The 12160-nt window shown below is 61.0% G+C and overlaps 1 protein-coding gene across 9 annotated transcripts in view; it reads right to left on the bottom strand.

Moving 5' to 3' along the window:
* Positions 1 to 12016, bottom strand: part of COL16A1 (collagen type XVI alpha 1 chain) — a 51766-nt gene extending 39750 nt beyond the window's left edge. For 2 of the 9 annotated variants that reach the window (XM_045298989.1, XM_045298986.1), the window contains exons 1-19: positions 11820 to 12016; positions 10186 to 10292; positions 8271 to 8345; positions 8052 to 8169; positions 7085 to 7208; positions 6557 to 6823; positions 5840 to 5920; positions 5590 to 5715; positions 4822 to 4875; positions 4526 to 4552; positions 4051 to 4080; positions 3102 to 3128; positions 1847 to 1900; positions 1421 to 1462; positions 1286 to 1330; positions 990 to 1025; positions 606 to 668; positions 240 to 284; positions 48 to 143 (exon numbers count right to left, since the gene is read on the bottom strand). In XM_045298989.1, coding sequence (XP_045154924.1) covers positions 48 to 143; positions 240 to 284; positions 606 to 668; positions 990 to 1025; positions 1286 to 1330; positions 1421 to 1462; positions 1847 to 1900; positions 3102 to 3128; positions 4051 to 4080; positions 4526 to 4552; positions 4822 to 4875; positions 5590 to 5715; positions 5840 to 5920; positions 6557 to 6823; positions 7085 to 7208; positions 8052 to 8169; positions 8271 to 8345; positions 10186 to 10258 — 1383 coding nt within the window. In that variant the 5' untranslated portion in view covers positions 10259 to 10292; positions 11820 to 12016. Of the gene's footprint in view, positions 1 to 47; positions 144 to 239; positions 285 to 605; positions 669 to 989; positions 1026 to 1123; positions 1169 to 1285; positions 1331 to 1420; positions 1463 to 1846; positions 1901 to 3101; positions 3129 to 4050; positions 4081 to 4525; positions 4553 to 4821; positions 4876 to 5589; positions 5716 to 5839; positions 5921 to 6556; positions 6824 to 7084; positions 7209 to 8051; positions 8170 to 8270; positions 8346 to 10185; positions 10293 to 11819 lie in introns of all 9 variants that reach the window. The other 7 variants (XM_045298982.1, XM_045298990.1, XM_045298985.1 and 4 more) reach the window with 6 other exon arrangements.
* Between the last annotated feature and the right edge of the window lie 144 nt (positions 12017 to 12160).

The following is a 12160-nucleotide window of genomic DNA, read 5'->3' as shown; positions in this document are numbered from 1 at the left end:
ACAGGCCAGGGCGGCAGAGGGGGTCTCTGAGGGCACAGGATACTCACCGGGGTCCCAGGCAGTCCTACCCCAGGAGGCCCAGGGAGACCAGGGGGTCCAGGTTCCCCTGCCAGTCCCTCTGGTCCCACAAAGCCTGGGTCTCCCTGGCACAGACATAAGGGGGCATGAGAGAGCTGATGCCTTGGCCACACACACACACACACAAGCCCGCATTCCACTCCACGGACACCCCAACTCACCTTCTGTCCTTTGGGTCCAATGACACAGATCTCTCCCGGCCGACCCTGTGCGAGAGCAGAGGGGTAAGGCAGCAGCTACTGCCAGGACAGTTAAATGCCCCCTCACTGCCCCTCTCCAAGGCCAGACCCCTCCCCAGGGCCCCAGAGTCACCCAACATCAGGTCAGAGGCCTGCAGGCTGGGGGGCAGGAGGCCTGGGTTCCTTGTTGCGCCTCCTGGGCCCAGCACCCAACCCCTCCAGTCCTTGGGCCTCAGTTCTCCTGTATGGGGGAGCAGGGGAGGCTAGACCCCTGGGGTTACACTCCAGCAGTTAACAATCCCAAGCGCCCTGTTGGGGGTTAGAGGGTAAGGGTCCCCAGCACCGTACGTCTCGGCCTGGCCTCCCCTGCAAGCCCTTGACGCCTCCATCTCCCTTCGAGCCTTTCTCGCCCTGGGAAGAGAGAGGCAGAGGTATGGGGCTGGGGAAGCACGTGGAGGGAGGGCCAGCTGCCTTCTAGACCACTGGTCTGTCTCTTTGAGAATGAATGGCAGACAATCGGAAGAACTTCCCAGCCAGGCCAGGTTTCCCACCCAGGGAGCCCATGGGTCTGGGCAGGCATTTGGATGAGGCAGGAGGACAGGGAGGGCCAGGGTGCTATCAGCATTGAGCTCACTGGTCCCGCCTCTAGTCTCAGGACATAGGAACCAGGTCTCCCATGGGTGGGGCCCCAGACTGACCCAGTACCCACCCCACCAAACCCAGGCCCACTACCTTCTGGCCTACTGAGCCCGGAAGTCCTGAGGGTCCCTGAGATGCGGGGGGCACATGGAAGAAGGGGTGAGAGAAGAAGATGAAGCTGGACTGGGACACTGCCACCACAGGCCCACCCCTGGCCCCACACTTACCAAGGCTCCCGACTCCCCCTTCTCTCCCTTAGGTCCCTCTGCGCACTGAGCAGGGAGAGAGGTGTTGAGATGCGGGGGGCACATGGAAGAAGGGGTGAGAGAAGAAGATGAAGCTGGACTGGGACACTGCCACCACGGGCCCACCCCTGGCCCCACACTTACCAAGGCTCCCGACTCCCCCTTCTCTCCCTTAGGTCCCTCTGCGCACTGAGCAGGGAGAGAGGTGTTGAGAGGGGCCCACCCCACCACCCCCAGCCCCCACCTCGGGCCGGAAGCAGGCCTTGCTCCAGCTCTTACCTGCAGTGGGGCGTCGGGGGAGATCCTCACACAGTCACTGCCCTGGGGAGGTGTGTGCAAAGACGGGATCAGGGGAGGGGTGGACCTCTGGAGGTCACCACCAGGTGTTGTGGAGTCTGTGCCCCGGGGGTCCACACTGCTAACTGTTCAGATGTACCTCTCTAGGCTTGTCCTCCAAGGTGTCTCTGGGCTGACTCCCACCTCCCACCTTTCCATTAGCAGCTGTAAGTTAACCAGGGACTTTGAGCTCCCCTCACCCCCAGTTCCTGGAACCCCTGGAAAGCAGAGGCCTGGACACGCCACCCCCAGCAAGATCCTGACCTCCCACCTGTACCTGGGCCAGGATGCAGGCTTCCATTCCATGCCACCCCCATGCACGTTGGCAAGGGCCTTGCAGCCAGCAGCCAGCATGACTGGCACACTTACCCGAGCTCCCTTCTCTCCCTTGAAGCCTGAAGGGCCGGGCAGGCCTCGCTCACCCTGTGGGTGAGACCAGAGCTTCTATCAGGAAGCTGCAAGAAGCTCCCCGGCCCTGTGCACCCCTCCCCTCCACCTACCGCAACACACATGGGTTTGTGAATCTGCACACACGTGGGCAGTGCCCAGGCCCACCCTACTCCCACCATGCACAAGCATACAGATGCCATAGGCATTCCTACACTCCCCTCACCTGCCACCCAACCAAAGGCTATATTTGGCAAATAAGTGGTCTCTTCCCCCACCGGAAAGCACACAGCCACACGCCACTACTCCTGGGGCGCAGGCCACATGTGCGTGGACGTACGTGTGGGCCCACAGAAACCCACAGCAATGAGTGGCAGCCAGCCTGCGCTTGTCCCGCCACCGCCAAATGCTGGTGTGTGGCTAGGGGCAGCTCAGTGCTCTCTCTGAGCCTCAGTTTCCTCATCAGTGAGATGGGGGTCCCTCAGCACAGAGTGCCAGGGGGTGCGGGGAGGATGCGCTGGGACGCCCGGCCCAGAGTCAGCGCTGAGTGCAGAACACACCCTAAGCGCAGCCTCCCACTGCCCCCAGTGCTGCCCACAGGAACTCGGCTCCCTCCTCCGGCCCCGAGGCTCCACGCGTGCACAGGTGTTCAGGCACACAGTGGCCCAGAGAGGGAGATAGACGTGCTCACACTCAACCACTGTGACATGCCCAGTCACACACACACACACACACACACACACACACCCTGCCCCGGCTCCACCTCGGTCTCCCCTGCAGCAAAAGGACAGACCTCACTTCAAAAACTACCAAACTCACTGCCATCGAATCAGTTCCGACTCCTCGTCGGACTCACTGCCTGCGGGTTTGAGACTATGACTCTTTACGGAAGTCGAAGTCCCATCTTTCTCCCAAGGAGCGGCGGGCGATTTTGAACTGCAGACCTCGCAGTGAGCAGCCCAACACGTAACCCACTGCATCACTGGGGCTGCTTGCACTCACTCCACAGGAAGTTCAGGAAGGTAGTAGATGCCCCATGTGGCTCAGAGCCTGCTCATAGTCGGGCCCAGAACAAGGCAGCTAGCTCTAAGCATTTTTGTGCCCACACACCCCTCTGCTCTCTGCCCACTGCCACACTCAGGCTGGGGTAACAAAGACACAAACACACAGCCTTGGTTCTACAGACTCCAGGCCATCAAATAGGGCAGGGGTGTCCTGTTCTCTGTCTGGGACTCACCTTGGGGCCAGAGGGACCAAGGGTGACCTAAGGGGGCAAAGGAAAGAACCAGATGGGGACAAGCCACCAAGGCAGGGTCACCCAGCACGGTGGCTGATCAACAGCTCCTCATCAGCCTGCACACTGGTGCTCCTTCCTAAAGCGACAGGGCTTCCCTTCTCCCCTTACCCTGGCTAGGCTGCCTCCCAGCTACCAGGAAAAGATGGTTATCTAGTTGCTGTGGTAACCACCGCACATCTGTGGGCCATCAGCCTGACCAGATTGGAGGAGGAGCAGATGGAGAGAGGGTCAAGCAGCAGAGGGGGACCTCCTCAGGCCCCCCCCCCGCCCCCGTGGTCAGGGGGACTTGGTGCTGAGGGGAGCCGGGGGTGTGCCTTGTGTGGGCCAACGTGGCATGTTGACTCAGAACGTCAACTGTGGGAAAGCAGTGACTCATGCTGCCCACGGAAGAGGCACAGTTGGGTACCAGCTGGGCTTCCAGTGAGCCCCTCTTCCCTGGTCATTGTGGACCCCAGAGGGAGGCTGGGCCAGGGCCAGCTGGTGGGCTCGGGGGAGGGGAGCATGCTCAGGCCTGGAGGGCGCATGTAGTTCTGGGGTCAGTGTGGTTTGTGGAACCCTGAGCCAGTGCTCCGCCCTAAGCCCCTAAGAGCAGGCCTGCATCTGTGTGCGGGCAGGAAGCTGGGTCAGCAACCAAGTCCTGACCTTGCTCCGCCACCACCCGACTCCCTCTCCACCCTGCGTCCCAGCATGGGAGGCCTCTTTTCCTGAAACCCTGGCTTGGCGGGGCTGGGCCTGGGGGTGGGGGGATATGGGGGGTATAGAAAGGGACAAAGACCCTCTTGTCCTCCATCCCGAAGCTTTCACCCAACCTGCACCACGCCCTCCCCCAGCCTGCCCTGCCCAGAAATTGGTGTCCCACCCAGCCACCCTTCACACCCTATTCACTCACGTTGCTCTCCCGGACACCACAGGGTGGGCACTGAAAGGAAAGCGTAAAGCAAGATGAACAATTCTGATCCCCCGCCGCCCCCCCTAAGAATCCTCCCCACCCTCTGCCCCCACAAGCCTGCTGAACATCACGTGTGCTCTGGATCGGGCCTGAAGACAGGGTTCCTCGCCCACCAACTCCCACCAGCCCAGGCCCAGAGTCCTTCCCCACAAGGCCCTTAAACCAGGTTCTGCAGCGACGCCTGGCACCCTTTGCGGTCAACTCTAAGGTAGTGGCCAGAGCTAATCCCTCCCACCCTACCCCCAGGAAAGGTGGGAGATGGGCAGGGCCTGGCACTGGACTCCCACAGCAGGCTGGGAACTGTGTCATCATTGGGCCACCCCAAGCCCAGGCTTCAGTAACCCGGAGCCTGTCGGAAATGCTCTTGCAGGCACCTCTTATAGGAGCCCTTGTTCCGGTCCGGATGGGGGCCTACCTCATCAGCTGCTGTCCCCCGATGTGCCTGGGGGAGGAAGTGCATGGGGAAGGGGCAAGAACTTCAGAGGGGCAAGTACCGCATCTAACACCCGTGCCTAGAGCCACTATCTGTGGTGGCCTAGCTCTTGCCAGGCTGCTAGCTGACCCGTGCTCACTCACCCTTCTTTCTCAGCTGACTCCTACATATCTAAGCTCTGCTTGGAGTACAGGAGGGTGGGTGGGTATCGAGAGCCCTATCCAAGGACTTCCAGAGGGCAGAGTGAAGGCTCCCCACCCCACCATCGCCATCTCTACCTTTGCTCCCCTGTCTGTCTTCTGGCTGATCCTTCCCGACAACTGGGCATCCACCTGGGCAGACAGAGCAGAGGGGAAACCCTGAGGAGGGGAAGTTCTGGGGACCAGGCTGGAAAGGGGCACCCGGGCAGTGGGCAGAAACCCCATGTACCCCCTCAGCCTGACTCTGATGTTCAGACTCCTGGGGCCTCCCTCGCCCCTCTTTTTCTTTACACCCCTCCCTCTGCCCCCCACCCACACATGATGTCGGAGAAAGCAGGGCCATGAATCAATGGGGCCCTGTGTTCCTGTAGCCCAAGACTGGGCACGATGCCTAGGTGGGCAGGGAGGCTGCCCAGTTATGAATGGGGCTAACAGGACACTAGCATTCCCTGACACCCCCTAAAGAGCCTGTGCCTGGGCAGGGCAGCTGGCCACGGTACGGGGCATAGACCCAGCCACTAGTCAGGGCTGGGCCCAGGTGAGTAAGCAACCCTGCAGGAAGCCTATAGCCTGGCCCCTGACCCCAGGAGTCCCCGGCTTGGAGGAACTACTTTGGGGTGCAAGTCAGCTCCTGCCCTCACCAGATGGGTCTGCGGTGGCCAAGTGAGGTGGGCACAACTCTCCATGCCCACAGGCAAACGGGCACAGGGTCATCCAGAAAGCTGTCTCCCTGAATCCTGTAGGTAGTATGCAAATAGGCCAAGCCCCCAGTACCCTTCGTATCCTGGGGCCGGAGCCCTCCAGTCAAAAGAGGGGCCCTCGGTGCTGCTGACCCTGCTGACCCACCTGGCTGTTCTGCGGCTCCTCCAGGCAGAAGCAGCGCGTGTAGACCTTGCCCTCTGTCTGGGGGTTGATCTCAATGAGCTCGTTGCTCTGGGTGTCCCGGCGAGCCTTGGAAGTTTCTGGAGGGCACTGCCCGGGGTGGGGGAGTGGCTGCTCAGTACAGAGGGCAGACTGCCCCTCGCCCACCGGCTCCTGCTGCGAAGGCAAGGCATCCCTTCCGACCCCCAACCCTCAGCACCCGGCGCCCTCTCACCCCATCCGGTGAGATCTCGCAGCAGCCCTCCTCCAGCACAAGCTCAGGGTCACAGTAGACGTGCGCCTGCTGAAGGTCAAACTGCGGGGACACAAAAAGGCGAGGCACATCAGCGTATCCACCAGTCCTGTGCCCAGGGCCAGGGCCTCCGGCCTGGGGGACAATGAAAAACCCAAGTCTCCCGGAAACGGCTTGGGATTGGCCGCTAACCAGCCAGCCGCTCCTCTGTAGTGAAGGCCTGGCAAACGGGTTCTGTTCAGTGGAGAGAACCCTGTGGGGAGAGCTCAGTTCTCTGTAACAGCGTCAGGAGCTGACTCCACAGCAGCTCACAACCGCAAGATGGCTTAGTGGGGCAGCTCGGCTCACACGAAAACCCTGCAGTCACCAAAGGCAGGGCGGAATTGCATGTTCGGAAAGGAGGCGGGAAGGTGACATGGCTCATCTTAGCCCAGGGCAACGGGAAGGGGGAGGCTGGGAATGAAGGGGGGCATTCCCAGCGGAGGTGACAGCAGTCAAAGGCTGGGAGGTATGAGCTAGACGAGGCATGTGATTGAGAGGGAGGGATGAACCAGACCAGATCACCAAGGGCCTGGGATATGCCAGATCACTGTGGAGGGCGATGGGGAGCCACAGAGGAATCTGCAGAAATGGGCTCTGGGGAGCTCACCCGGGCACTCAAAGCTCAGGAGCAGAGGCCAGGAACAGCCTGATACTCACGGAGACGGGCTTGCCCTGCTCAGCATTCAGGCCCAGAAATACATGGCCAGTCGGCCTTACGGGTCGCCAGGGCCCCAGGGGCTGGGAGGAGGTCGAGGTGCAGTCCACGTGCACAGAGGCCACGCGGCCAGCCACACTCAGCATCAGCTTGTGCCAGCGCAGGTCAAATAGCTGGGGCACCAGGAAGATGCAGGACACAAAATCGCCATCCTGGCCCCGGGCCCGGAGCTCCAGGCTCCGCTCGCCGCTGTTGACTTCCAGGGACATCTGTGTGGAAATCAGCAAAGGGGGTAGGACGGAGAATCACAGCGTGACCCTCGAGCTCATTCCAGGATGATGCAGACCCAGAAAGGAAGCTAGGGTCACAGGGCCAGGCTTACTCCGAAAGGACGGGACAGTTTGTGCAACACACTCAGTCAGGGGCAAGCACAGACAGGCTGGGACAGAGGTCGGGCTGCACGGGTGCTGTTGACTGATACCCCAAGAGGCCATGGGGCAAGGGGTGAGGGTAGGGCCCAGGGGGCTCACCTGTGGGTACCCGTCTCCATCGGTCACTTGAAACAAATACCACGTGCTCTGGGGTGTGTGTTTTTTCAGCATCAGAGTCAGCACCAATGCAAATTCATGTGGAAGGCCCCGAGGGAACACTCGCCTGGAGGAGGCAAGAAGGACACTCTGAGACTCGGGTGGGGGCCCCACTATGTGCACCGGAACCCTCCGGTCACATGCTGGCACACATGCACACAGGGTCCCTCATTCCACACCCAGGCCCTGAGCACCAACTGGCCACCAGGCATGGTGAAGACAGAGGGAGTAGCTGCAGGGAGCCTGCAGTCTGATGGGGGCGGGGCCACAGGCCACAGGTCAAGACCCCCCAGAAGGGCTGTTTCATGGAAACTGGGGAAGGGGCCTTGTGGGTCGGAGAAATGATGCTTCCGGTGAGTCCTGTGCTCAGTGGGCCATGCTCATGAGACAAAGGGAAAGAGGAAACCCCAAGACGGGCTCCCCTCCCGGGGGGCAAAGAGCTGGGGGTCGGTGAAGCAGGTGCAACGGGACGATGAGGGCGCGGCGGGAAAGAAAGAGGGGTGCTTTGAAAGCTTACCAGGAACCAGACCACTCAGGACTGAGGGAGTTTGGACCTCACTCATAGGGGCATGCACACACGTCCACACGCACACTCACACACATACACACATGCACACAGGACTCTTGCCAGGTTCCAGCCTCATCCTGGAGTTCTGATAAGGTCCAGAGGATGCAAGGCTGTCTGCATGTCTGTCTGCTAGCCAGAGAGAGGGGAGGGAAAGCAGCGGGGGATGGGAGGAGAGGGGTGATGGTGCAAGGTGTCTGCCAGCACCCCTCTCTGTACCACCCCCACCCCTACGACACCCCCAGGAGTGGAGGCCAGGGTGGTGTGGGACAGAAGGCCCCTGGGTTGCCGGGGAGGGTGGCTGAGGTTCCCACTGACTCCCAGTGGTCCTGGCGGGCTCTTTACCGTGTGGGCTGGGTCAGTGGGGCGGCCCCCAGCCTCAAGATGAGCGGCCCCTTGGGGTTGCGGATTTTCTTGATGGCAGAAGTCTTCATGAGGTTCAGCCGGCGGATGAGGTTAAAGCCTGCCCAGGAGAGAGAGGACAGTGAGACAAGTGAGGCACACACGGGCCACTCCAAAGAGAGGGGGGCGGCGAGGGGACAGCGGCATGAGGCAGGCACTCACCGGTCATGTTGGACGACAAGTCACTGCTGTGTTCCAGTTTGAGCCCTTCTTGCTGTGAAGGTGGGCACTGCTTACCTGGAAGAGAATTGGCAGGTGGGCAGCAGGGGGCTCAGGCCAAGGGAGCTGCACAGCCAGGCTCTCAGGCCGTCAGAGGGATGTGCTGCAGGTCCTCATTCTGGACCTTCAGCTGAGGCCCACCTGGGGGGCTGCCAACGTCACTTGCTTTCTCACCCTGGCGACTGGAGGAGGGGTGGGGCGTGGGGGAGACTCCATCATACAGACGGGAAGACTGAGACCCACAGACTGAGGCCTGACCCACAGCCACCAGGTGAGTCTGCAGCAGAGCCAGGCGGGGCTCCTTGAGCCCTTGTGCCCCAAAGTCCTAGTCCGAAACCAGGGAGGCAAGAGAGAGAAGGACACTGCTCGGAGCAGTCTGAAGGCTCAGGTCAGGCCGGAGCAGTTATATCGTGTACTTCTGCCATGAACACACACCCGGGTTGGTGGGGTGGAGCAGGGAGGCACTTCAGGGGCAAGAAAGCACCTAGGCCATGTGTGGTTGTATAATTTACAGTTACATGTGCATGCCTGCACATACAGGAGTTGTAGATGCCCATGCCCCCAGGAATGCTGTCCGCAATTGGTGCGCGTGTGCTCAGGGGTGGGTGGGGCTCAACTTCCCGCATCCCAATCACACACAAGTCTGAACCAACAGAATGACTTTTCACCGGGATAGCTACCTTGTGAAGCAATAAGAAGAGACTGAGGGCCCGAGGGGACCACAAGCTCAAAGGAACCTCAGGGCCTTGGGGCTCCAGACTGGGTTTCTCCTGAAGGAGAGGATGGGTGAATTCAGGCCTCTAAAGCCCTGCAGGGATGGTTGGGTAGCCTGAAAGATGGGGAAGGCGGTGCCCACAAACGGGAGTCCCTGGCCGGTCTGGCAGGAAGAAAGAGCCCCGGATCCCTGGGCCCAGTGACCCCACTGGAGCCCCCTCCTCCAGTTCTGGCCAGAAAGACCATCACTGTCTTCAGCGCCGGCAGCAGCCACGGGTGACTCACCCACTGGCCGCGGGCCCAGATTCTTTACAGATGTTGAAATTCTCTGCCCTAGGCCCCCAGGGGACCTGGCGAGGGAGCGCACAGCAAGGCATGCACACACACACACACACACACACACACACACACACGCATGCAGACACCCATATGTGCACACCCATGAGGCACACATAGCCCACAGGCCATCCCGGGCACCCTGGGGGAGTGTATAGCCCCCCAGGTCCTTGCCTCTGTCAGCCAGACTTGGACGTTCTGTGCCTGTTCAGCCGGACGGCTGTGCTGCCACGCCACCTACAGGGCACCCAGCAGGGCCGGGCAAGGTGCCTGGTCAACTTCCCTTGGCTCAGGGCCCTGGAAAGCTGCAACCTCTTTCCCATTCAGAGCTGGGCCCTGGGGTGGGTCCTCTATCTGATTTATAGGGCCAACCTTGGAGGAGGAGGAAGAGGAGGAGCCTGTGGGCTGGAGATGGGTTCTGCACCAGGATAAGGATTGGAGGGGCCCGGACTTCACTCAGGACGCTGCTTCCTCCTGTAGGAAGAGCTCACTGCCTGCCCCTTCTCATCCTGCTAGTCCTGTTAACACTCAGGCTGGATGTGCATGGGGGTTGGGTGGGCCTGTTCTCTCACAGGCAGAGACACAGGGATACAGAGATGCTCAGAGAGACACGAAGATGCAGACACAGAGACACAGAGACAAAAACACACCCACACTCTAGCTCACCCTTGCTAAGGCTTGCGCATTCCAAAGTCCCAGGTCACCCTGCGCCCAGACCTCAGACTCTCCCCCATGAGCCAAAGGTAGTGCCATATAAGTGCACAGAACCCCGGACCTCAGAGAGCCTGACCCTCCTGTGTCATCTCACCTGTCTGTGCCCCATGACTGCAGGTGGCCCAGAGACCGAACAGCCATAGGCCGGGAGCCCAATATGCCCACATCCTGGTCCAGAGAGGTCAGCCGCAGCCGCAGCACCTGAAAACCACAGAGGCTGGGAGGCAGATTCCTGAGTGCACACAGCACAACTCCACACAGGGGCGAGAAGCCGCCAGCCCCGGGGGGACCAGGCCCTGGGACAGAGTGGCAGGAGGTCTGGACAGATGTCAGTCCCTCTCTGGGGCCCAAGCATAGCCCTTGAGCTGGAGTGATTCTCAAAATATTTAGCCACTGACGCGGCACAGACACAGACCAGTCGGAGCAGACTGCTGGCAGGAGCCCGGACGCAGGTCCAGAGGGCACCTGGCTATGCCAGGGGAGAGTTGCTAGATGGTAGAGAGGTTTTGAGGATTCAGAGAGGCCAGGGCAATAGGAATAGAGAGGGGGGCTTGAGGCCAAGCCTGTTTTCCAAGACTCTTGGAAGCCTGTCAGCAGTGTAACAGCCTGTGCACTATACTAGTGTGTACCAGCCTGGTACCTGGCCAGCTGCACCCAGCTCAGCCCCCGGCCGCCTGCCAGGTACCCACAAAGTCAGGGGCCGCCGGCTGGGCGACTCTCCTGGCAGGCGTCACTGAGTTGTGTGTGGGCCAAGGAAGCTTTCCCGTAGGCCCAGTGGGCAGGAGAGCAGGTCATTGGGGCGAAGGACCTCGTCGCCAACCTCTCCTGCTGATGGATGCTCGTCTTTTCGTTTTATTAAACCCTGATGGATGGGCCCAGATAAATCAATGCGGGCTCAGCAAGCGGCCAGCAGAGTCATACATCATCCAGCTTCCCCCCGGACAGGCAAGTCAACAGGACACACAGAGACATGCACATGCCCAAGACGAGGCGCACACAGAGCCAGGCATATTCTCACAGACGCATAGATGCCAGTGCATGCATGTGGGCATGCTCCAAACACAACGGTGCATGCCCACCAAGACACACGTGCCAGTACCAGCTTGTACGTACACACATGCACATGGCCAGCCTATGTCCACCCCTCCTGTAAGGCTTCCTGTGGGGAAGTTCTTATGCAAGTCTGACCTCACTCCTTCCAGCTGTAATGGAATCCTATTTCCCCTCCCTTGGTCCTGAATGAAGACATCCCAGTACATTCAGAGATGGGCCTCCCGTCCCCTCCTCTCCAGGAAGAACCAGACCCCACAGTCCTCATCTCCATTCCAGTAGCGGTCACAACCCATCTCTCCAACCCCGTCCCAGCCTCCGCCCTGCTAGCCAGGGAAAGGGCTGCCTCTGTGGGGAGGCATGTGGCTGCGTGTGGAGGAGAGAGCATGAATGTACTGTGTTCCCTTCTGACCCCCGTCTCTGGCCCCCACCAGGACCGGCGGGGGAGGGGTTACGGGAGGGAAGAAGAGCCGTTTCCCAGGAGATGCACAGCCAACATAGGCACACAGAGATCTGGGGGTGGGTGAGCCCGAGTCCAAGTCACAGCTCTTCTGGTTATGGAAGAGCTGGCTGCGCCCCAGAGAGGGAAAGCCACTGGCCCCAAGTGACACAGCAAGTCGGGGGTAAAGAGGACCCCGCAGCCCAGAGCCCCAGAGGCAGCCCACTCCACTCGCTTACCAGTGGCCGGGGATCCCCCACCTTACTGAACAATCCAGGTAGCACGGGGCGCGCCAGCCAGGGGAGGCAGGCGCTGGCTTCCTCCCACTCTGCAAGGTTCAGGATTTCTTAGGCCGTGGGTCCCCGGCTTCCCGGGGCCCCGAGTTCTCCCGGCCGGCCGAGTGCGAGTGCTGCCCGGCGCGCACGCCTGCCTGGGACTGCCGGCCACGCCGAGTGGGGGGAGAGGGGGCGGTTCCAGGGGGCTGGGGGGCTGCCAGGGCCGCTAATGGAACACAGCTGGAACCGCCCGCCTGGCAGGGCCGGCGGGCGGGCCGGGAGGGGGCTCTGGTGGCGGAGGCGAC

This window comes from Echinops telfairi, unplaced genomic scaffold, assembly GCF_000313985.2.
Source record: "Echinops telfairi isolate 266 unplaced genomic scaffold, ASM31398v2 ScPeMD7_7457;HRSCAF=8495, whole genome shotgun sequence".
Taxonomy (NCBI): domain Eukaryota; kingdom Metazoa; phylum Chordata; class Mammalia; order Afrosoricida; family Tenrecidae; genus Echinops; species Echinops telfairi.
The sequence above is the reverse complement of the archived record's forward strand: the minus strand, read 5'-3'. Positions and strand labels throughout refer to the sequence as shown.